General features: G+C 37.9%; 1 protein-coding gene and 1 long non-coding RNA gene across 4 annotated transcripts in view; both read left to right on the top strand.

The window, feature by feature from the left end:
- pdgfc (platelet derived growth factor c) overlaps positions 1 to 11,169 on the top strand; it is a 44,844-nt gene that overhangs the window by 10,871 nt on the left and 22,804 nt on the right. The window contains exon 1 of one of the 3 annotated variants that reach the window (XM_015031946.1): positions 4,487 to 4,591. The exons of the other annotated variants lie outside the window; for them this stretch is intronic. Within the exon in view, the coding sequence (XP_014887432.1) occupies positions 4,561 to 4,591 (31 nt within the window). The 5' untranslated portion in view covers positions 4,487 to 4,560. Of the gene's footprint in view, positions 1 to 4,486; positions 4,592 to 11,169 lie in introns of those variants that run through there. 3 annotated transcript variants of the gene reach the window in all.
- Positions 4,605 to 7,253, top strand: LOC106947128 (uncharacterized). Its single transcript, XR_001424914.1, has 2 exons — positions 4,605 to 5,024; positions 5,150 to 7,253. It is a non-coding gene; the product is annotated as an uncharacterized LOC106947128 (long non-coding RNA).

The following is an 11,169-nucleotide window of genomic DNA, read 5'->3' on the forward strand; positions in this document are numbered from 1 at the left end:
CAAGGTTCTATTGCTGCGCTTTGCTTGCTTTCATTTCTCATCTCCAGCGATTCGGATGCGAGATAAGACGTCATTCCAACAGGAAGACGCTAACAGGAATAAATCCAACACTGGTCAACTGAAAGTGTCAGTGGTGGCAGAGAGAGAAAAGAACCAGAAAGTGTTGAATGTAAATGTGAAATATATTACCCATGATACATTTAGGGTGTGAAATAAAACACACAAACGCACACCTGCCCCAGTAATCATCTGCAGTTCGCTTTCTCGTGATGGTTGGATTATGTCACCTAGCACATGGTGAGATGTGATATATGACACTATGACAGTGGCACACATAGCCTGTAACCCAATAACGCACACTATTTTCAGAATGTATGGCTTTTCCCAAAGCACAAATAGGTTTCTGGATATGCTCTGCCATAGTATGCTTACACTTGGATCCCCCTGGGAGGGTATCCATTTCTACAGCCCAGCTGGAATGAAAATGCACATTAGCTATTAGGCCTTATGACAGACTGGAGTTACTATTCTCACTGTGCAAGCATTCAGACTTTATGTGTAGCTGTCTGAACAAAGAATAAAACTGAAAAATCTCTATTTGATAAACAAGGTCAGTGATACTTTCTAAGTAGTGATTCCAGAACTGTTCTGAGTCACCTCTGCAGCTGATTATCCTCACTTGTTACTAATCAGAAAAAAGATAAAACAAGGACTCTGGAGACCATGATCTCACATATGCTAAGCTGTTCTTCAAAAGCATGATAAACATTTATTTATTGTATAGAGGGGATTTTGCTTTGAGGAGCATCTTCTCCATTCACAGTTGGAGATTGAATAAATTTAGGAGGAGTATTAAACTGTCACTTTGTTGCAGCATGAGAGTTGCTGTCCTTGTACAATGTAGCATAATACTTGGCAGGAGTCCTTTACTTACTGGAAGAATGCATTTTACTCATTCACCCCTTCTCTCTTCCAGTAAGTTAGGGACAAGCCTTCAGTTTTTCCTCCCTATGTGGTTTTGTTACATAGAATCCGGTTCATTGCTGAACATATAATAATGACTGTGACATTAAGTCCCTCTTTGCTTGTGACATCTTTAAAATTGCAACACATTGTAGTTTCAAAGTGGTAACGGAAAGGTTGCAGGAAAAAAAAAATGTCTAAATTAAATATTAGAAAATAAAAGTTGTTTAATTGGAGGATTCATTTGCTCAGAATTACCACAACAACCTTTATGAGGATAAAGTTGCTTATGTTGCGTCAATCATCACAATGTTTAGAAATCAATTTGTTAGGACAATGATGGGTTTGGAAAACATTTTGGGGGGTTTAAATACTCCCTGACTAATAACCTTGGTTGTAGACACACACTATTCATACCTGACTAATATGAGTTTTGGGAAAATAGAAAATTGAAGCAATATGTTTCCACTACTGCCTGGGTGAAATTTCTGTTTCAATTCAATGTGATTCAGAAATACTTTTTTAGATCCTAAAGAGGGATAGGATTGAGGTTCTTCAAATAGTTGTTTTAGAAGTGAAGGCTGTGGCAGGAAGGATCTCCTGTAGGGGTTTGTTTTACAGCGGTTCTGAAAAGGCCTCTGACTGAAAACACTGCTGTGATATAACGGTCTCATGAAAAGATGCTCAGGGCTGTACGTTCTGTTGAAGAATCCTTCTTTGTACCATCATCTCCTTTTGATCCACAGCCCTCTTTATCAGGTTGTTGAGCCTTTTCATGGTGGCACACCAGGGTTAGTGCTGAAGTAGTAAACACAAAGGAATAATCAAAGCACCCAAAAACATAAAACATGTCTTTTATTGCTATTGTACAGCAACCCTGTCTATGCAGGGTTGCAAAGGAGCTGGAAGCTATGGCCAGCAGCCATTAGGTCAGAGACTATCAACCCTGAAAGAGGCAACAGTCAGCTTTTCTTTAATCATTATTGCTTTTAAAGAAGGTTCAGTCTGAGTTTGTTTCAGTCTGGGTAATTTTTAATCAACAAACTTTGAACTTTCTTGTGAGACATTAAAATCATTACATTCTTCCAGTTAGTTTGAATTCAGAAGTTAAGATTTTTTCATTCCTTTTTTACACTGTTTCCCAAAATAAGCTGATTCAGATTTCTTTGTTGTAATTTTGTGGTTTTTCACTAGTATAAAAAAGGGGACATGACGTTCATTGTTCAGCAAGAAATAGAATTACAGGCATATTTCCAGCTTTGTTCCTCCTTTTTAAGTCATATTGTTGATCAAGGTTAGCTGTTTATTCTTCATAAAGCAGATTCTCAGGATTTTGTTTGGACATTTACATATTTTCAAACATGAGTATTTTGAAGTTGTCATTCTACAGACTTAAGTCACATAAAGTGTTTTTTTTTTATTTATGTAACATTTATACATTTGTACATAAACCATAAATAAAACACATTTAAGGTGTTTGAGTTGAGATAAAATAAAATGACTCAATACAATCCACAGAGTCATTTTAATAATAAGCTAAACTTGACTGCACTGTTCGATAACTGGGATCAGTTTGAATGTATGTATGATTGGACTTTTTTGTTATGTGCCTTGTTATGTGATTGTGGATGTAAATAAACTGAATTGAACTGAAGTAGATAAATCGACATAAACAATACTGAGAAAACTATTTGGGTTGAGGGAAGGTTCTTGGAAAGGCTCCCTCTTTCCTCACTCCACCTCCCGTCTCTTGACTTCATGTCTCTTCAGCTACGTCTAATTAAGAGTTTCCTAGACAACAGATAAAATGCAGTTAATGAGACACCAATGACAAGGCAGACCTTTCATGCTCAACTCCATTTGTCAAATTCTATCTTTCATTTTCTGCCTTGACAAGCAAAGTTTGTTCAACATGCTGTCTGGCTGCACACCTGTCGGCAGGCCTGAGCTGCAGATCGAGGCAGGTCACTGCTCTGGCTTGTCGTTTTGGCATAAATGCAGCTGCTGTAGCAGAGGTATGGTGGTGACGTCCAAGGTGTAACACAGGTTTGCAAACTCAAAAATTATGAATGAAGTGTAACTAGTGGTGAGAGAGGCTCCCTGGTGCTACTGCTGATGAAGGTCTTGCAAAAGTATTCATAGCCCTCAAACCTTTTCATATATTGTCAAATTACAACCACACACTTTTTTATTTCAGTTGTATGCACTGTGACGTACAAACAGAAAGTAAAATGATACATTGTTTTGACATTCTTTACAAAAAGAAATGGGGAAAAAAGTATGCAATGTATAGGTATTTATTCTCCTTGTGTCAATAGTTTGGAAAACCATCTGTGCTACTGTTAGGCCTGCATCTCTTTTAGAGGTGCTTCTCTACCAGCTGAAAGTTTTGCCCAATTGTCTTAGCAAAATAACTGGAGCTCAGTCACATGGAGAGCATCAACATAAGGCAATTTTCAAGTCTTCTTATATGCACTTGATTGGATGTAGGTCTAGGCTTTGACTAGGTCATTGTAGCATGAATTTGCTTTGACCTGAGCTATCCCATTGGAACTCTGGCAGTAGGTTCAGTGTAATTGTCCTGCTGGAATTTTAAACTCCCCCTGATTCTCTACTGTTTTCAGCCATTAACAAACTGTGATGCAGAATGATGCTGCCACCACCGTGTTTCTCAGGTTTGGATTGTTTAGTGATAGGTTCTTTTAGGGAAATAATATGTTGCTCTTTTCTGGCCACAGCACCTTCTTTCACATGTTTGCTTTGCCGCCTGAATGCCCTGACTCAGACTTTACATGGGAGGTTTATTTATTCCATCTACGGCTTCTTCTTACCAGATTTGAGGATTAATCAACTAAAAGTAATCTTGTCTGCTGCTCATTTTGAGCTACCATGAGCCTCTTTGCTGCTTCTCTGACCATATCTTGTTCAGCCTGTCAGCAGTAACAAAGATTTGATTTTTGATATTATTTTAAATGTCGTCATCAGCACATTCAAACTTTCATTGTTTGATTTAGTCATGTCTATTAATTAGTGTGACGGGGTTCTCTTATGCTTGGACAAACAAAAAAATGACTGCCCAAGGCCAGAGATCACTTTAGTGAAATATATTCAGTTCTTCAAGTGAGCAAAAAGGTGGCAGGTGAAGAATATATATACAGGGACGTCCAGGCAGGTTAAAAACAGACAAAACAACAGTACCTTCGAGGTAAGAGTCCATCACCTTCGCTGTGATCTGGCAGGAGTCTAGCCACAGACGGCCTCCCTGTGGCGCAGAGCCCTGCTTTTAAAGCCACAGGCTCCGCCCACAGAAAGACCAATCAAGCAAACAAAACAATTAAACAATTACTTCTAACTCAGATGAAGTCTTAAAGGATACAAAACAATCATAATAATAAAGAAAATAAATAAACTTGTAATCAAAAATACAATAATCAATTTAATAGAGAACACTCAGTATACTTCAATGACGTCATCACGACTCCCTCCCGGCGCGCCACAATCCGGAAATAACCCTTATTGACAACAAAACCGGGAAAATGTTTGGAAGTGAAAACAGATTAGGATGGATACGCTAACCGAAGCAGGAACACCGCCACGATGAACCGCATCAGTTTAACCTGTAACAGAAGTAAGTTAGCGATTGTGTGTGGGCGTGTTGACACAGATAATTAAGTCCCGGGTCGTGACGGCTCCTCCGTCACATTAGACACTAGAGAAAATGAAATGTCATTGTTTTGGAGGAAATATTTCCTGGGTGCACACACTGTGGAGAATGGCATCTGTTTTGTGAACGTTTATCTCAGGAGGTAATGAAGCAGCTTCTGTTCCCTGATTTAAGCTTTGCTACCACTCATTGGGTCCAGAAGTGAAATAGAAAGTTCTGCAGTGTGCTTTCAGCTCTCACATATGCTTCTGCTGTAAGTTGCTAGTGAACCAAAAGGTGTTGTTGAAGAATAAGTGGATAATGATGATTGAGAGCATCTTTAATGAGCAGAGCGAGCCAGAGAGGAGTCATTTTGTCAGACAGCAGGAAGCCAATGACCTGTGGGGATATTAAACAGGTAAAGTGTTTTGACTCCATTTCTTTGTCCAGTTCTTAAACTACTTCTAAAAATAATCACAGAGCATTGCAAAAGTATTCACGCCATAGGATTTTTTTTAACATTTTGATTTTGTTTTTTTACAGCTACAAATCTGAAAGGTGTGGCCTGCATTTGCAGTTGATCCCCTTAATTTTACATAAATGACATTATACAATAGAAGACAAACGACATCATGAAGACGAAGGAACACGGCAGACAGAGACGTTTAAAGCAGGGCTGAGTTCTAAAACAGTATCCTGAGCTTTGAACATCTCAGAGTTCTGTTAATCACCAGAACTCTGAGATTTTGACTCAAGGGAACATTTATCACGACATGACCTTCCACTTTGACTGATGGGCAAGCAGAAATTTTAAGAGAAAAAGCTAAAAGATGCATGTTGACTCTGCGTAAGCTGCAGAGATCCACAGCTTAAGTGGTGGAGTCTGCAGGCGGGACAACGGGGAGTCTTGCACTCCACAAATCTGACCGTTATAGAAGAGTTAGAAAATGAAAAGACATTATAAAAAAGCACTGGTCATTTCTTTTGAAGTTTTCCACAAGTTATGTAAAATGAACAAAAATCAGTTAAAAGAAGGTGATGAGGTTTGTGGCTTACATGCTAATCAATGTTACACAACGCCCTTCCCACAGTGTAACAGGGTGGTGGCAGCATTATGCTAATGACTCCTTCAGTAGAGAGTTTATGAAAAGATGTGTGGAGCTAAATACAGGGCAATACAGTGGCAAGTCTCTGGCTTAGAATAAACCTATTAGAGTTTGAAACACTAGATATGGAGGAGAAGGTTCATCTTCCAGGAGAATCAGAACCTCCAACATACTGCTGGAGCTACAACAGAACTTTTTAGATCAACAGTCTGTAACTCAAGTGCCACTGTTCTGCAACTTTTGGATGCAACTCTGCACTAACACACCTGACTTAAATTAATGGCTGACATGCCAATTGGGTAAATCAACCTTTTGATTCTGGTGTGTTGGAGCTGGAATGCAGCCAAAAGCTACAGAATAGTGGCAGACCTCTGGTTTAAATGAAAGCATATATCAATGTCTTAGAATGGCCTAGTCAAAGTGCAGATCAAAATCCAAGACAGAACCAGCAGCAAGACTGGAAAATCCATGTTCACAGATGTTTTCTGTCAAATCTGACTGATCTTCAGCTGAGAATATAAAGCCATAAATCATTTTCCTTCCACTTCATGATGACCTTCTCCTCTCTGTCGGTTTATCACATAAAATCCCTAAAATTCATTCAAATCTGTGAATTTAATATGATGAAGTTTGAAGTTCAAGGGGGGTTAATACTTATACTATGCACCTTAACAAGGGACCTGCTGAGTTTAATAACGCCTCACCAGATGTTGGTCATTGAGACTTTGTATGCAGGAGGATATAAAATTACGGGAGGAGTGAACAATTACAAGCAGTTCCCTATAAAAGGAGATTCATCAAATCCCTCCCTAATAAATAAATAACTATATGGAATAAACATAAACTTACCACCTTTTAAAGGAATATGTTTAAATTATCTTTTCAGTGACGGTGTCAGTCGTGTTGACAGAGCCGTGTGTTCAAATGAGAATTAATCTAAAAAATTCAATTCACGTCTTGATTCTGTGTTTAATGAGTGTATCAGAACAACATAACTCAGGTAGTCAACTGTTTCCCCTTATGAAATCATAAGGGGAATATCATATTTCCTCCTCTAACTAATTTATATGCCAACCAAATTCATTCATAATTCAAGTTAAAAGTTCCAACAGAAATTGCCTGAAGAAGTTAATGGAACATTTTAGACATTAATCTAAAAAAGTTTGTATTTGACCTTGTTAGAACTTTTCCCACAGCAAAGTCCTTTTAACCAGAGTTACACTGTTTCCTATAAGTCTTTTTATTTTATTATTTTTAGTACATTTTTATGTAATTTGATGTCTGGAAATGAGTTTTTCTCTTTTCTTTTTTTAATAATCCATCAGTGTGTACAGGATCCAGAAGTTCTTCAATAACTATAAATAATTAAATTGTTTGTGTAAATTGCATGTTTTAAAGTCATCATCATGCAATAATTGAAATATCAATATTTTCTTTCTTATTTTAAGCATTTTACACTGTTTAAGCTTGAACTTGACCTCAAATGAAGTTATGATGTCAAATGTTTGATAAGAAATAAAAACACAAAACTATGATTAAAACTTGTATGGTGCAATATTTATAAGCCTTCATAAGTGATTAGAAATTCTGCTACAAGTTATTAATCACAGAGCAAGCCTGTGATTAATAACCTCTATTTCTGTAATAAAAACGATGTCTGGACCAGTCAGTCTTTAGTCTGTGATTCTGACAGAGCTGGGAATGAACCTGCCAGCTTTAAGACACTGCTTTACTTGCAGACAGCACCCCTTCCCCCCAAAAATGTCAATTTTCCTCTTTCTCTAATCCTCAAATTGGCACTCATGTGAACTTCTAGCCTATACTTGCTTAGTTTAGCACAGCCAGCCCCTTGGCAAGTATCTGTTCTCAAAGCTCTGGACTAGTACTTAAATTGTTAGCACAGTGAGGTTTTGACCAGGGGGCCCAGGAGGCTTCAACAGTTTGCATTTTTGCAAGATTTTGGTTTGACTGCTCAAGGGAACAACAGGTTTGGGTTTGCAGGACGTTACAAAAAAGGATCAGATGATTTGGTCTTTATGTTGGTCTGCTCTTAGTTAATTAGGTATAAGCATAGCTAAAGTACTAAGTGGAAATTTTCTTTCATAATTGTATCAGTTTGTATTTTCTTTAGCTTTTCTTCTTCGTCTTTTACTTTGACAACTCATCTTTCAGTGAAATATAAACAAGGTTAAGACATTTCCATTCTGTCCTGGAGAAGAAGAAAATGGTTCAGATTTAGTCAACAAACTAATGTACACAAGCTGTCATCTAGACTTATTAGCTGAGCACATGAAAATCTGCTGTGATTGTTAAATACTGATGGTGCAAAACCGAACTGACGTCATCAGGAATGAGAGGCCAATTGTTTATATCAGGATTTGAGTTTCAAATGTACCAGGCAGATAAAAAGGCCATGATCAACAAATTCATCACTTGAACTGTTATATATTTTTTTTAATTCTGCTGTCCTATTTGAATTTTTTTATGATTTTATATAACTTTAAGCAAATTAAAGGGGTAAATGTGTAAGGACAAATTCAGACTAACATTAGTAATTGTACAAATTATAGTGTGATTTCAAATAGATGGGGTCTGCAGTAAATTTAGAGATAATTCCTCACAAATGGTGACAAACTCTTCTGAGCCATTTCTGGCTAATTTCACTGATTCTGTCTTGGAGCGATTCAGCTGCTGCTTCGTGATCAGCTACCAATCCTTGTAGCTGTGTTTAGAGCAAAAAATGGATCTTTGATCAGTCCTAATTGCAGTGTTTGAATATGTTCTCCAGTCTGGCTTGCCACAGATCAAACTGTAATTTTCTCCAAATATCCAGCTGTCCAGCATACAGATGTGACTACAAAGCAGCCTGGAGCTGCCGTCCACAGCTGTGAGGAGGAGTTTGAAATAGACGTGGTTCATCTGTCAACACATGGTCTCCAGCCAGAAGGGGAGGCTGGAACTGACTGGATGAAATGTTTTCCAGCCTTTTCTTTCCTCCTTCTTCAATTTGCTGTTGGTATTTGCATCAACATTTTTGAATTTTAATTTGGATCTCCTCTGGTGTTTTGCTTTGTTCTCAGGGAAAAGCAAAAACTAATGATGCCAACTTTAGCCCTATTTGCAGGGGATGGGCATTATCTAGGGGCGCCGTGTGATAAATCAGTTACTCCCCAATGTGGCGGGATAACCGAAGCCTCAGATTTTGCTGAAATGTATGGTCATCTTCCAGATATAATGTGGATATGCTGTTTCGAGTTGATTGAAGGAGTGACTTGAGTTTATGTTAAATCTACTTTTCTGGCTGCAGGCTATAGCTCAGTGCACTAGGCAGCTGTATAACAGGAGGCTACAAACAGAAGAAAATGATTCTTACCGAACAGTGTAATGCATGATGTGAGCCACCATTTGCATCCTTCTCTTCGGCTTTTTCTTTTTGATGCTGTATGTTACAAGTCGATGGGGTTTTGCTGGACTGGGAACCTCCCATTCTTAGCCCAAAAGCAAATAAAAATACGCCCAGGAAAGCAAAAATGGCCCAGTTAAGTTTCGGACTCCACCCATTTCTGTCCAACTCACAGAGATGCCTATTCTTATTGGATTGGTTTCATTACAGGACCTTGGAGTTCAGCAATATATAGTAGGTCATTGGCTTGGAAAGTCTCTGCAGTTATTGCAAATAGCATGTGATCCCTGTGAAAAACTAATCCTGTGCAAAAGCAATTTTGCCTTCTTTACTTTTACAAATTAAATCAACAGATTTTTTTGCCTGATATTCTCTAGAATCTGAATTAAACACTCAGACTTAAATTTTTAGAGGGTCAACACAAATAGATGGCTGCAGTTGAGAGTGACACTTAATCTTACATTTCCTGGATGCCAAACACAACTGTGGGTACTAATTAGAGACTAAACAGAATCACTGAGGGGTGAGGAGGCATTGTAATATGAGGAGAGGTCTTATGTGTGTTTCTGTCTCTGTGCAGGATGGACCCAAAGCCTGGGGTGTTAAAAAAATGAAACTTCAGCATAGCTTTGGTGTCTGAGCTTTTCACACATCACATGTGCACACACACTTCTGTCTTTCCTATCATTAGCAGCCTGCAGCTGTGGCTTTGGAAAACCTTATCACAATTTGTAATCGCCTCTGCAGTAACACTTTGTACATTTCATTTCGGAAATGTTTCATAGTTGTTACTGCAGTTGTATCTGCCATGGCTCGAGGGCTTCTTGTTCTTTCCACCTGACTGTAAACATTGGCTATTTTCAGTTCACTGGAAACTGAAGTATTTTCTTATCTGGAAACTGTGTGATCTTTGAGTTATGTAAAAACAAAATTCTGAGATTTCTAAAGTGAATGTGCTTCTTGATGCAGAAAATGGTTGTCTTAACACTGTTTAACAATCTAGTAAGCACACAAACATGCATTATGGATTGTTCTGAAGAACATTAATCAGATTTTTGTTCTGCAGACAGATTTACCGACATGAGGTGTATCAGGTTGGGTCATCTGATATGATGGACAGATGTCCGATGTGACCTCTGCAGCAGGTGTTGACAGATGTTTCTCTTCTTCTCATGGTTGAAGTTGACCCTTTGGTTAGACCATGGAGACCTTGGACCAGATGACTCTTTCAGCCCCTCCCCCAACAGCGTCTCATGCCTCCAGTGGGTTTAGGGTTACTGTCATGGTTTTCCTGCATCAGGGAAATGAAGGATTAATACTTTGGAGGTCTAAAATGGCATTTAGACATGTGAGTGTGTCTGACTTACCCTGTGATGGACTGAATGACGTCAGTTCCTTCACCTCTGAGTAGGTGATGAACTTGGATTAATAAAGTGTTTTATTTTTATGTTACTGCAAGAAACAAACACAAAAGCTTCATTTAATCACTTAGGCAGAGTTTACTTTTAAAACTATACCATCAGAGGTCTTAGTTGCATATTGAAGATGATCAGGAGTATTGGAAGATTTTTAGATTTTACATTTTATTTTCATTCAGGGAAATCCTTCAGAAACCTTTTTTTTTTTTTTGGATAATAGTAAAGAAAACTTCAAGTTTCAATATATTTTTCCTCTCTTTATCAAGCTGTTCTCACTTTCATAAGCTCACCATTTTTTTTATTTGTCAAGACGAATAAAAATTATTTCTTTTTTATTGTAAAATCTGCCTTAAAAAATCTAAATATTTAGGTTGTTTCTCAGTACCACAGCTGTGGTATCTCTCCTCTGATTAGTTCATCTATTAAAACTGTCATAAATAAATGATTCAAACAAGGACTTGTTTGGTAGCGATCTTGGCTGTACTAGATTTGACTTTTTACGCTACTTTGCACATAATTTTCTTCATTTATGTAATATTGACACTGTTCTAGTCCAATTTGTTTTACCAACATCATCTGTGGACTGATTTGCTTAATTTGTTTTTTTGTGTGTGTGTTAATTATTTGGCTTGCTAT

This window comes from Poecilia latipinna, unplaced genomic scaffold (genome assembly GCF_001443285.1).
Source record: "Poecilia latipinna isolate Pla-1442-1.1 unplaced genomic scaffold, P_latipinna-1.0 Scaffold224, whole genome shotgun sequence".
Classification (NCBI taxonomy): Eukaryota; Metazoa; Chordata; class Actinopteri; order Cyprinodontiformes; family Poeciliidae; genus Poecilia; species Poecilia latipinna.